Raw genomic sequence first — 14,487 nt, forward strand, 5'->3', positions numbered from 1 at the left:
GGCGCTGTTGCCACGATATCCACCGCGACTTTTGTTGGCGTAAGAAGTCTGGGTGTTGCCCTTGTAGTATTGCGTGGACTGGGAGAGCTGACCCCTTGAGACGCCTCTAGTGCTGGGGTGATGAAAGGACCCACCCCGAAACTGCTGGGACTGTAAGGCACCCATGGATTTGGTAGTGTCAGTGTCCTTTTTCATTTTTTCTAGGGTGGTGCCAACCTCTGGTCCAAACAGGTGATCTGGGTTAACCGTTTGGTTCAGGATGGTGGTTTGGATGTCTGGCTTAAATCCAGAGATTCTCAGCCAGGCATGTCTCCGAAGCATAACACTGGTGTTTATAGCTCTGGCAGCGGTATCGGCTGCGTCCAGAGCGCACTTAATGGAAGCGTTGGAGATTAGCTTCCCCTCTTGAATCAGCATCTCAGCCCCCTCTTTGTATTGATCAGGCAGGTGTTGCAAAAGGGTCTCTAGTGTATCTTAGTGCGCCCTGTCATAGCACGCCAGAAGCGCCTGTGTGTTAGAGATGCGCCATATGTTGGCCGCCTGTGCTGCTACCCTCTTCCCCGAAGCCTCAAAGACCTTGGATTCTTTGTCTGGGGGAGGAGCATCACCCGCAGTCTGAGAATTGGCCCTCTTCCGGGCATTTGAGACGACAAGGGAGTCCAGAGGCAACTGTCCTTTAATGTAGGTAGGATCAGTAGGCGCCGACTTGTATTTCTTGTCAATCCTAGGGTTGATCACCCTCGCCCTGGTAGGTTCTTTGAAGATCTCAGCAGCATGCTTCAGATCACCTTTTAGCATAGGCAGAGTTTTTAAAGTCTTTTCTGATATTGAAAAAGTGTCAAAGAGGAAATCCACATCCACAGGGTCAGCATACAGCTGTACATTGTGATTGTTAGCAGCCCGTTCAATGAGGGCATTGAAAGCAGCAGAGTCTTCAGTAGGTGAAGTCTTGGCAGGAAATAGTTGAGGGTCTTGTCCTGAATGAGGATCCCCGGGGTCACCCCCAGCTGCCCAGGGCTCATTTGTATCCTCAGGGTCTGTATAGACTGGATAACTGTATTCATCCTCCTCATCACCATCACCAGCGTCCACATCGGAGTAAGTGGGCGACACATCATGAGTCTGTGGTAAAAGGGGTTCCACCAAGACCGGAGACCAAGCAGAGTCCTCCTTCTTCTTGAAAGGGATTTTGTAAGACTCCAGTTGGGGTTCTGGGGTGATTTTCCGCTTTCGGAGGGAAAGCCTGCCCGTTTCGGCGTCGATGAAGTGTTCCTGACGCTCATCCTCCGAAGGTTGCCGAGGACGCGGGCCGTGGACCACCGACGACGCCTTCGGCGCCGAGGAGACCTTTTCGGGCACGCCGGCCACTGCCTTAGGAGCGAAAGCCTTTGGTGCCTTCTTAGGTGGCAACGTAAAGAGGATCGGCGTGGACGCCTTAACTGGTTTCTCCACAGGCTTCGCAGGCGGAGGGTCCTTCGGTTCGACCGCTGCGGTGCCGTCCCTGATGCGCTGCAGGGAGTCCGTCACCTTCTTGGTGAACGCGGCGGATGGACGCACCGGTTCAGCGGAGTCCTTCGAGGCCACTTTCGGCGTTGACTCACGAGGCGCAGCGGCCTTGGCCTTGTCGTGCGGACGCGGGGCAGAGAGGACCTTCGGGTCATAGAGTCGCTTTTTCTGGTCACCGAGAGTTTTCTTTGGTTTGTCGACAGCCTTCTTCGGGTCGACAAGGCCCTTGCCGGCGTCGACCGTCCTCGGCGCCGACGCGGCAGTATCGACAACCTACACTTTAGTCTTCGGCGCGGCAGACTTCGTCTCCACGCCCTTGACTTGACTTTTTGGCTCGACAGCCATCTTCGGCGCCGAAGCCTCAGAAGTTTTCGATCCGACCAAAGCGATGCGCACTTTCGGTTTCGATACTTGCACCTGCGCAGTATCTGGCGTCGAGACCGTAGGTTTCACTTTCGGTTTCGTTTTGCCAGGGAGTGGCCCGGGCCCGAAGGCGGGGCCGTGGAACCCATCTCAAGGTCTTGGGTAAGGCCCGAAGGCGATCCCTCGACCTGGGCCTTATAAACAGGCACGGCCCCATAGTCAGTTTGAGGAAGCTCCTCGTCCGAGCTATCCTCCATGGCCCCGAGGGCACCGTCGTCGTCTCCTACCTCCTCGACGACTTCTTCTCTTTCGAACACCTCAGCATCCGCGTCGTAGTCTTCTTCGACGTCCGACGCGGTGTTTGATTCCGAAACGTCCTGTATATATTCTTCCTCGACATCCCCTGCATCGAAAATGTCCGTAGGCGCCGGAGCAGATTGCTGGGCCTCCAGGTGCGCAGCTCGTCTGAGCTTGAGTGCCTTCTTGGACCTGAATCGTGAACAGGCCATACACTTGGCCTCATCGTGGTCCGGCGACAGACACTTGTTGCACACCGGGTGGACGTCGATGTGGGGGTACTTCGAGTTACACACCGGACATCTCTTGAAGGGACTTCGGTCCATGATGGATGGTCGATAAGTCAGGAGCGTCGACTAGGCCTTCCGCGCCGAGAGAACGCGGAAGTACAGAAACCGGCTCGAAGCCGAGCTAGAAGAAAGTTTTTCTATCGATTCCGACAAGAGGGAATTAAAGACATCCGAACCCAATGGTGGAAAAAAACAATCTGAGGATGGAGTCAATGCCCATGCGCACTGTAGTCCAGGGGAGGAGCCACCTATCTCATGATACTTCGAAGACTCTTCCAGGACAACCATGTGCAATCATCCGGACCCAACACTAGGCGGCGATCTATGCACAGATATGAATGTCAGCCGCCCTACATGCCAAGAACAGATGCATTCTGGTAAGCAGCATATTCCAAATGCTCTCTTAGCGACAATCCTTCTAATAGACACACCTAAATCCTCTGCTGATGAGTCTGAATGCATTTCCTCAATGACCCATAATGACATTGGCTGCACTAGCGTACACCTTTACACTAGTGCTGGAGCAAGTGGTGCAGTAAGTCCACTGGGGAGGTTGGCTGCGGCGCTTGATGGTGGGTGCTGCTGCTACACTTCTGGTTGCCCCTAGTGGCCCAAGATACACTTGGAGCCACTTAAAATGGAGGAGCTGTATGTTATTTTACATTATGGTGGCAGTGACTGTTCTCCAGACAGCCTGGTATGGAATACCTTTTGTAGTGCCCAGATGAGGCATATGTAATAGACTCTTGGGCTTTGCAAGTTGTGCCCAGATTCCTTATTCTTGTAGCTACCGTCCCTCTTTTCCTTACAGCTGCCCCTGGTGCCCCTTTGCCCACCTTGGTTTACGATGGCTCACCTTGTCCAGTTTCTGTATAAGCCTCACTGGTTCAGCCCAAACAATCCATCCCACCCCATTTTTCCATTTCAGAGGAGAAGATACATGATCTTCCCAGCCAGCCTGAGACCTGTAGAGTCTCATGTCCTCAGCTTGCTTGCATGGCCCATGTTTGATTAGCATTGAATTCTCCTGGCCATTATTCCTCAAAGAGGGCCTGCCCCATACCCCTGCTGGCTGCATCATATTGTAGCCCAGTGCTTATGCATCCCACTAGCTCCCCCATTTGAATGGGTCCTTTCTTTCTGCATAGCTATTAACAAATGATGACCGATCAGAGAACCTAACCAAAGGGAAGGGCTTTCGCTAAATGTGCGAAACAACGCCTCAAAACTAAGAAGAGAAGATCCTCTTCTCGAGTCCCCCTCACTCACCAAGGGTTCCCCTAGGTGACATGCTTCATCATTGAGGCCATCCCAGAAAGCTACTGTCTGGGCCGTGCTGCAACTTGCGGAACTAAGTAGGAGCACTTTTTGTGAAAAAATGTGTAGTGCAGTGTTCGGGGGAGTGGTGATGGTGATGCTAAAAATACCTAGCTAGTGAGCGATTCATTTATTCCTGCTCCTAGTTGGAATGGATAAAAAGGGGTTAATAGTAGGTAGGAAGTGTAACTATTATGTGTATACTTTCCCTAGTATTTGGTCGACCTGTTTCGAGGTGTCCCCTAAACCTCTTCTTCAGGACCACATGGAGACCAACCCCATGCGTACCACTCCATGAGAAAAACTGTCCCATACTAAAGAAATAATATAATAAAGAACAGATGCACACCTAATGTGTGAGCACCAAATTAATACGTACGGTTGAAATCAGACTCGTAGTATTTTTGTTTTGGCAACGCTGTACCTCCTGGACTGCCAGGGTGGAGGGCTTGTAGCAACCTTGGTTCAGCATTCCTCCGTCAATGACACCTACTCATACCCGGGCCGACCGCATGGTTAGGTTCTCTGATCTGTCATTTACAGATTCGTTAATAACTATACACAGAATGGAGGATGAATCGAATGTCTACCTCCATCTCCCCCCATTTTTGTTTATATTGTTTTATTATGCTTTCTTTCTTATTCGGTCAAAATGTCTCCTCCCTCTCTCTCCACTTTCTGCATAATCTTGCTCCCAACACAATCTCCCTGTATGTACCCCTCGATAACCTGCCTGGCAAAGCCTTTACTACACCCCATACCCCCTTCACACTCCCATCTGTTTACTGCAGCTCAGCTCACTACTTTCTGATGTAGTGTCAGTGTTTCATTTGCCATCTTGTCTGTTCATGTTGTACCTATTAAAATGAATGTGTTAATCTGTTAAAAGCAATATTGTACTTTGTATGTTCGTTTGCATTTGTCGTTCAAATCGGAGTGTCTTAAAAAGCTTACCCAGGTTTCGACCTCTCAATACCACCAGGTATGTCCCTCTCCATCCACAAATTTAAACCAGCATTTTTGATGTGTATTTGTGGTAATTGTAGTTGTGTTTTATGTTTGTTTATGCAAGGGATGTGGCCTCTGACACAGACCATGACTATGTAACTCTGGGACCAGACCACTGTTCCCAACTGCCTCACGTAACCATATTTGTCATCTCGCTTAGATTATTTAAACTTGATGTTCGAGGCATGTGGGCTGCTGAATTCATATCTGTGCATAGATCGCCGCCTAGTGTTGGGTCCGGATGATTGCACATTGTTGTCCTGGAAGAGTCTTCGAAGTATCACGAGATATATGGCTCCTCCCCCGGACTACAGTGCGCATGGGCATCCTCTTCATCCTCAGATTGTTTTTTTTCCGCCATTGGGTTCGGATGTACTTTTTTTTACTCAAGTTCGGAAACTTTTCTAAAGGCCAAAAGGCCTTCGGGTCATCGGTATTGTTTTTTCGATCGGTGCCGAGTACTTTGTTCTAGTTCTTTCGAGCAGGACGTTGAAGAGAGCCTCGGGCCTTTTCGACACCAGAGGCCCGATCGTCGATGGAACTGAGCCCGTTCAAACGATGCCCCCTTTGTAACTCTAAGTACCCACACATCGATGTACACCTGGTGTGCAACAAGTGCTTATCACCGGAGCACAATGAGGCCAACTGTCTAGCTTGTGCTCAATTCAGGTCGAAGGAGACGCTTAGGCTTCGACGCGCAGCGAGGCAGATGATGGCGAAGCCAGCGCCCGACCCTGTGAATATCTTCGATGAAGAAGACGATGAGGTCGTCGAGACTGAGGATCCAGTACAGCAGTCGGATCCCGGTTTGGACCATGACTCCACCTATTATGAAGACGACTAAGAGAATGTCGAGGATGAAAACGTCGTCGAAGTAAGGGACGACGCATATCCCCATCGGAGCCGTCGATGACGACTCGAGCGATGAACCAGGCCCAATAGTCAGTACGGGGCCCGGAACAGACACTGAAGGACTTCCAAGGGCTCAGGTCGAGGCATCGCCAGAAGGCCTTAGCCAAGATCATGACGAACATTCTATAGCCCCGCGTCTCGGCCCGGCTAAGACTATATCACAGCCATCGGTCGAACTACTTAAATCGAAACCGGAAGCCATCGAGTCAAAAACAAAACCGAAACTGCTGAAGACAGTCTTCGGATCGAAGAGTTCGAACACATCGGATTCGACCAAGAAGAAAAGTGTTGACGACCCTGCGGGTCACAAAGAAAGGGTGTCGAGCCGAAGATCGGTGCGCTGAAGTCCATCACTAAAGTCAAGCACGTCGAACCGACGAGGTCGACGTCGACGGACAGCGACACAAATAAGGGACCCTAGTCTCGGAAGGTTCTCGATCCAAAGCAACGAGTCGACAGGCCACAGCTCGTCAAAGGCCTCGAGCCGAAATCCAAAAGCGGCTCGAAGTAGCACGTCGAGTCGAGGCAGAAGAGCGTGCCTCCAACGCAACAAGCGCCTAAGTCGACGCAAGGCCAAAAACATATTGGCGAAAAGGCAAAGTCGGCCAAACCAATATCGACGTCGGAGCCGAGGAAGGTCAGTCTGTCGACAAAAACGATGCCGCCGATAAAATTCGGACTATCCCCCAACTGCACGCCCTAAGGCGCTCGATCCGAAAACGGGGATCGAAACACCCAAGAAGGTGTCAATGGGAAAGAGGAGTCATTCTCTTGAAGAGGATATTGTGTACCAAAAGCCCTCCTATGATGAGCAGTCAAAGCTACATATCGACTCCGACAGACTTACTATTTATCAAAGGAAAATCAGGTCGGAAAATCCTCTTGAATCATATAAAATTCCACTCAAAAAGAAAAGGGATTCTTCCACTTCGCCTGTCCTTTTTGAGACTGTAAGGTACCATGGCCATGACACTTCTGCATACTCACCCACACGCTCTAATGAGGATATTGGGTATGATTACGATGAACAATATAATTATCCTGCGGACACGGATCAGGATGACCAGACTCAAGCCTGGACAGAACCTGTTGACCCGGGGGAGTCAGAGTATTCCTGACACTCCTTCTTATCCTGTTAAGACTTCGCCAACAGAGGATACAGCTGCGTTTAACGCATTAATAGAAAGGGCAGCACTGAATCATGATGTGGAAATGCATGCTGACCCAATTGAAGAGGACTTCCTGTTTGACACTTTCTCCACTTCAGAGAAATCAGTCAAGACATTGCTAATGTTGAAAGGTGTCCTTAAACACCAAGGAGACATTTTCAAGGAAACCACAATAGGAAGAGTTGTTAACCCCAGAATCGAAGGAAAATACAGACCGGCACCTGTGGACCCTACATATATTAAGGGACAGCTGCCATTGGACTCTTTGGTGGTATCAAATGCTTGTAAGCGTGCCAACTCACAGACCACTGGTGATGCTCCTCCTCCAGGCAAGGAGTCTGAGATATTAGAAGCTTCTGGAAAAAGAGTAGCTGCTCAAGCAGCTAATATCTGGAGAATTTCTAATACACAAGCCCTATTAGCCAGATATGATAGGGCGCATTATGACACACTTGAGCAACTGCTACAACATTTGCCTGATGTCTACAAGGAGGGAGCAGAAACACTGATACAGGAGAGGAAACTCATATCCAACGCATCCATTAAATGTGCGTTAGACGCAGCAGACACCGCAGCCAGGGCCATCAACACAAGTGTCATGCTGAGGAGACATGCTTGGTTACGCAGTTCTGGGTTCCAACCTTAGATTCAAACCACATTATTAAATCAGCCTGTGAACCCTGATTAATATTGTGTCCACATCAGGACCAAATAAATAGAGAAAATTAAAAAAGACACAGAGACAGCCAAGTCTATGGATGCCTTGCAGTCACAACAATTCAGAGGAGGCTCCTTTCGGCGCTCCGGTAACAGAGGAGCTGCACGAGGTCAGGCATCCCAGCAGACTCCATACAATAAAGGGAGCACGCAGACCACCTATAATAAAACCAATAGAGGTGGATACCGTGGCAACGGCAACAAGGGCAGAGGACGAGGGAATAACAACGCCAGATCCTCTGCCAATACTAAACAGTGACGCCCTGTCACTGCCCCCAGACCATGTAACACCGGTCGGGGGACGATTACAACAGTTCCTGCCAGTCTGGTAAAGCATTACCACAGACCGGTGGGTGAGACAACTTATTCAGTATGGCTATTGTCTAGAGCTATCCTCCACTCCACCCAACATACCCCCAAGACACCGTCCTATGTCCGCAGAGCACATACACTTATTACAGCAAGATGTCAACAGCATGCTGCAAAAAGGGGCCATGGAACTCGTCCCTATAAAGCAACAGGGTACAGGGGTATACTCGCTTTTCTGTTTAATCCCCAAAAAGGACGGGTCTCTCAGACCAATACTAGACCTCAGGCCCCTAAACCAATACATCTTGTCAGAACATTTTCACATGCTCACATTACAGCAGGTTCTACCATTACTCAGTCAGGGAGATTTCCTTGCAACACTAGACCTAAAAGATGCATATTTCCACATACCGATACATCCGGCACACAGGAAATATCTCCGGTTCACCATACAAAATCAGCACTACCAGTTCAAGGTCCTGCCTTTCAGGGTCACAACAGCCCCCAGGGTGTTTACCAAGTGCCTAGCGACAGTAGCTGCGCACCTACGGAGACAGCATATTCACGTCTACCCATATCTGGACGACTGGATTATCCAGGCAAAGTCAGCCCAGCAATGTGCCAGCCACATGTCCCGCACTATTCACCTCCTACACAGCCTCAGATTCTCATTAAACTACCCAAAGTCTCATCTTCAACCCGCCCACGTACGACAGTACCTGGGCGCGTCAATAGACACTCTGGCAGCAAAGGCACAGCCAAACTCAGCAAGAATCAACAGCATTCAATTACTGATTCAGAAATTCAGACCTCAACACTCGCTCCCAGCACAGGTGTTTATGCAGTTGATAGGCATGATGGCCTCCTGCATCTTCATAGTCCCTCACGCGAGACTACACATGCGTCCGCTTCAGGAGTGCTTAGCATGGCAGTGGAACCAGGCTCAAGGACAATTAAAAGACCTAGTGTTGGTGACCGGTCGCGCATACAACTCTCTGCATTGGTGGAACCCACAAAACCTTTGCAGGGGACGACCGTTCCAAGAGCCTGTACCACAAATCGTGCTTACAACGGACGCAGCTCTCCTGGGATGGGGAGCGCATGTCCTCCATAACACAGTGCAGGGACTATGGACGACACAGCAAAAGAAGATGCACATCAACCTGCTGGAACGGATGGCAATCTTTATGGCAATGAAGGCATTCAAGGTACATTTGTGCAACAAAGTCGTTTTGATCCGGACGGACAACATGACTGCCATGTACTACATACAGAAGCAGGGAGGGACACACTCTCCACAGTTGTCACATCTAGCGCAAAGCATGTGGAAGTGGGCCATTCAAAGAAACATATTCCTCATGGCGGAACACCTCCCAGGCAAGGACGACCAGATGGCGGATCTGCTCAGCACACACAGCCACCAGATGCACAAGTGGGAGATTCATCCCTCAGTGCTACAACCGTACTTCCAGCAGTGGGGTCACCCAGATATAGACCTGTTTGCCACAAGGGAAAACGCAAAATGCCAAAGCTTCGCCGCCAGGTTTCCACATCCGCAGTCTCAGGGCAATGCGATATGGATGAACTGGTCAGGCAGGTTTGCGTACGCTTTTCCCCCAGCCCCGCTCATACTACTAGTGGCACGCAAACTGCAACAACACTCGATGACACTCATTCTAGTTGCTCCAACATGGGCGAGGCAACCGTGGTACACCACGTTCCTAGAACTTTCCGTGGTGCCTCATCAAAGGCTGCGACTAACACCCAGACTTTTAATGCAGAGCCATGGAGACATTCAGCACCCAGATCCGCAACAGTTGAACCTTGCGATCTGGCTCCTGAAGTCATAGAGTTTGGTTACCTGAACTTGTCTCCTGACTGTATGAATATTATCAAAGAGGCAAGGAGACCTACAACCAGAGCATGCTATGCGGCAAAGTGGAAACGATTTGTCATCTATTGTAACAATAATGACATAAATCCGCTAGATGCATCAACTCAAAACATCATATGTTATCTGTTACATTTACACAGATGCAATCTAGTCTACAGTTCCATACGTATCCATTTAGCTGCGGTGGCAGCTTATCTTCAGAACAGGCAGCACCTTTCACTCTTCAGAGTACCTGCTATTAAATCTTTCATGGAGGGACTCAAACGAGTGATTCCTCCCAGACACCCACCTTCACCTGTCTGGAACCTGAACATGGTTCTAACCAGACTGATGGGACCACCTTATGAACCTCTACACTCGTGTGAAATACAATTCCTAACGAGTAAAGTGGCTTTTTTAGTGGCGATTACATCACTTAGGAGAGTTAGTGAGCTGCAAGCCCTAACTATTCAGGAGCCATTCATCCAAATTCACGCAAATAGGGTAGTGCTAGGTACAAACCCTAAACCCGGAAAAATGCTGGAAAAATTGATACAACGTCAGTTGAATAGATTCATTGAGGACAAGGAGATTCTGCATGAAACTCAGTCAGGTTTCAGATCGGGCTTCAGCACCGAGACAGCCCTTATTGAGGTGGCTGAGTCAATTAGGTGGTCTCTAGATTCAGGAGCATCAGCCATGATGGTGCTCCTGGATCTATCAGCCGCATTTGATACGGTGGATCACGGCAGATTGCTGTCACGGCTGAAGTTTATAGGTCTGAAAGACAAAGCATTGAGCTGGCTACAATCTTATCTAACCGATCGCTCCCAGAAAGTAGCGCTGGGCACCTTCACCTCAAAACCAAAACACCTTAGATGTGGCGTCCCTCAGGGATCGGCTCTTAGCCCACTACTTTTTAATGTCTATTTAGCCCCCCTCTTTACCCTGATTTCAAAATGGGGAGTTAAGGCGATTTCGTATGCAGACGATACGCAATTAGTCTTCCCCTTCTCTGACGTATCAGAGGCAACATTCAGCAATTTAAGGGCCTGTCTTCGGGACATTGGTAGCTGGATGAATACCAACAAATTAAAATTGAACGCTGGCAAGACGGAGGTTGTCTTTTTTGGCAAACACAATTCCCCCCCTCGGACCTGTGGTGGCCTCCTGAAATGGGTCCGGCCCCTCGACCTAGCACTAATGCGAAGAACTTAGGCGTAAGATGGGACGAGGGTCTTTCTTTTTCGTCACACATACAACAGGTCACAACTGGCTGTCTTTTCAAACTTAGGAACCTTCGAAAGTTCCTTGCTCTTTTGCCTGCAAACTGCCGGAAAATGCTGGTCCATGCAACAGTTACATCCAGATTGGACTATGCGAATGGCCTATATCTTGGCCTACCCAAATACTTGGTACATCGCCTGCAGATCGTGCAGAATGCAGATGCGAGACTGCTAAAACACATTCCTTTCAGACAGCATGTCTCTCCGCATCTGCACTGGCTCCCTGTGGCTAGTAGAATAAAGTTTAAATCTCTAACTTTGGCATTTAGAGCACTCAAGGGGTCCTGTCCCAACTACTTAGAACTCAGACTCCCCAGGTATCACCAGGTGAGGTTCCTGCGCTCCAATTCTCGACTTCAGCTCCTTGTCCCACGCTCCAAAAAAGCTAGACTTGGAGGCAGGTCCTTTTCTGTTGGCACGGCTGTACTGTGGAATGCCCTGCCTGCCACTATCCAAGCTGCCACCACAGAATCCAGTTTCAAGAAGCTACTAAAGACCTGGCCCTTTGCCCTGAATCGATAAGCCCTCTCCCTCCTTTCTTTTTGCTTTTCCCTCTAAACAAGTTCTGCATTCTCAGCGCCGGAACACCTCCTTGTGAGGTAGCTGTTCGCGCTTTACAAATATCAGTATTATTATTATTATTATGCCTAAGGTGGTATCCCAGTTTCACATCAATCAAGCTATAGAACTGCCAGTGTTCTTCCCAAATCCAGATTCAGTGACAGAAAGAGCTCTACATACCCTAGACGTTAAAAGAGCTCTCCTGTACTACATAGACAGGACAAAACATTTCAGGAAAACTAAGCAACTGTTTGTTGCCTTTTCACCACAGCACAAAGGCAACCCCATTTCCAAATCAGGTATAGCCAGATGGATTGTTAAGTGCATACAGATTTGTTATCAGAAAGCTAAACGCACATTAACAGTTCCCCCAAGAGCTCATTCAACACGCAAGTTAGGGGCATCCATGGCTTTCCTAGGAAACATTCCTCTAGAAGACATATGTAGAGCAGCCACATGGACTACCATACATACATTTAGCAAACACTACTGTGTAGATGTGCACTCCAAACAGCAAGCAGCTGTAGGACAGGCTGTACTCAATACTCTTTTTCAGACTGCTGCAGCTGGCACGGGCAACCACCGCTAAGAGGGAGACTGCTATACATTCTATGCACAGATATGAATTCAGCAGCCCACATGCCTCGAACGGAATATGCTACTTACCAGTATGCATCTGTTCTTGGCATGTAGGGCTGCTGACATTCATATGCCCCGGTGCCTGTCGCAGCTGTAGCACTCCTAATTAATCTCTAGTATGGACATCACTTACTGTATCATACTCTACCTCTGCCACAATGGCGAAAAACAATCTGAGGATGGAGAGGATGCCCATGCGCACTGTAGTCCGGGGGAGGAGCCACCTATCTTGTGATACTTCGAAGACTCTTCCAGGACAACAATGTGCAATCATCCGGACCCAACACTAGGCGGCGATCTATGTACAGATATGAATGTCAGCAGCCCTACATGCCAAGAACAGATGCATACTGGTAAGTAGCATATTCCTTGCCTCTGTTCCCTTCTTTATCAAAATTGGTAATGATGAGATATAAGCACATGCTGATTTCTAAGCAGTATATTTAAAATGTGGAGCTTTACATGTTTCTATATAACATTGTCTTTAGTGTTTTTTTTAAAGTGCTGATGAATACTAATAAATCAGCTTTCAAGAAACAGTCCAGAGTCCTTATCCTCAAACTGATGAATATCCCTACACCTCCGTATTATGCTGGGCATCAATGCCTGATAGTATGAGTGAAGGTTGATGAGGGTACAAGTATGGTGGCTTCGTAGGAGATCTGAACTGAAAGAAGTCACTTGGGCCCCCGGACTATGTTTTACGTCTGGGACTTGACAGTTCATTCTTGAACCTTTGCTTTTCCACCATACAGACACAAAAGCAGTTTCCTTAACGGAACAGTCATGTTAGTGTTCGCCTGTGGGAGTGTAGATAATGATTCCTAAGATGCAGTTGCACGTTATATAGGTCTCTTAACCCCTTCGATGCTCATGACGGAACGGTTCCGTCATGAGGCACAGGGGAGCTGTGCTGATGACGGAACCGTTCCGTCATGACCACACCCATTATCATTATAGTTCAGCACCGGAGGGGAATATGTGTAGCAGCGATGAGGTTAAAGCCACCATATGTTTTGGTGGACATTGATTAAGTAGCTGAAGGCTGCTTGGTGAACAGCGGACTATATGTATGCATGTATTTTCATTTACTTTGTAGTTCCTATTGTCTGGATATGGTGGCGTTGAATGGGATATCTACTAGATATCTGGTCTTTTATGGCTGAAATTATCAAAATCCACCCACACCTTCATTTGTAGTATTTTTATTTGTGTTTTCTATGCAGGCTAAAGGCAAAGGAGGAGGAGTGGCGAGAAGCACAGCAGGGTTTCAACAAGATCTGGCGGGAGCAGTATGAAAAGGCTTACCTTAAGTCATTAGACCACCAGGCGGTCAACTTCAAACAGAATGATACCAAAGCCTTGCGCTCAAAAAGCTTACTAAATGAAATTGAAAGTGTCTTCGACGAGGTGAGAACACTACACTTACTTGTGCATAATCCCAGCTCTGTGATGGTGTATAACATGAACGCATTGGTGGGGGAAATTACATTCAATTAAGGCATCTCCTCCCAAAGTGTGCCGTACAGGTTCACTATTTCAATTGCTTTTTGTATTAAGAAGTGTAAACAGAAGGTACACGTTTCCCAGAAAATAATTACACAGTTGTTAAAATTAGCTATATTGGAGTGTGGTCCTTCATGGAAAAATCCAAGATCCTAGCTTTTTAGCAATTGCTGAAGACGATGTTACCCAATAGAATGGAGTAGGAGGAGGGCTGGGTGTGTGAGAAGAGTGGTCAAGGCAAGGGTAGCAACTCCGTGTTTTTATCGCTTTCCATCAGTGGACAGAAATATGGGGATATCATTTTATACTTGGCAGGTTGCCCAGTCTAATCACCCCCACCCCCTTTTTCCTGTCGATCACTTCATTAAAAAGTATTCAGCTATACATCAGGGGGACTTCTGTGTTTGAATGCAGCTCTTAAAAACTACTTTAGGGGGGAAGAAAAGTGGGATGCGTACCAAGGTAGCTTGGATATATTTGAATAGGAAATTGCCTCCATATGAATTCACTAGGATCTAATAGGGAGTAGTGATAGTGGATCTGGTAAAAGAAAACTATGCTGTGGAATGGTCAAAGGTTGGGTGAGTTGAGGCTTTTTTTCTTTTCTTTTAATTGTTATACATCTGCTCAAATGTGGTTATATCATATGTTGGGTCCACAATAGATTATGTAATGCTGTATAAAATCTTAATTCAGTGTTCGAGGCATGTGGGCTGCTAAATTCATATCTTAGC

The 14,487-nt window shown here is 48.1% G+C and overlaps 1 protein-coding gene across 1 annotated transcript in view; it reads left to right on the forward strand.

Annotated features, from left to right (window-relative positions):
* The window catches only part of SIN3B (SIN3 transcription regulator family member B), a 146,083-nt gene that overhangs the window by 70,244 nt on the left and 61,352 nt on the right, over positions 1-14,487 (forward strand). Inside the window, exon 13 of the mRNA XM_086946936.1 lies at positions 13,474-13,657. Coding sequence (XP_086803062.1) covers positions 13,474-13,657 — 184 coding nt within the window. The remainder of the gene's footprint in view (positions 1-13,473; positions 13,658-14,487) is intronic.

This window comes from Lissotriton vulgaris, chromosome 12 (genome assembly GCF_964263255.1).
Source record: "Lissotriton vulgaris chromosome 12, aLisVul1.2, whole genome shotgun sequence".
Classification (NCBI taxonomy): Eukaryota; Metazoa; Chordata; class Amphibia; order Caudata; family Salamandridae; genus Lissotriton; species Lissotriton vulgaris.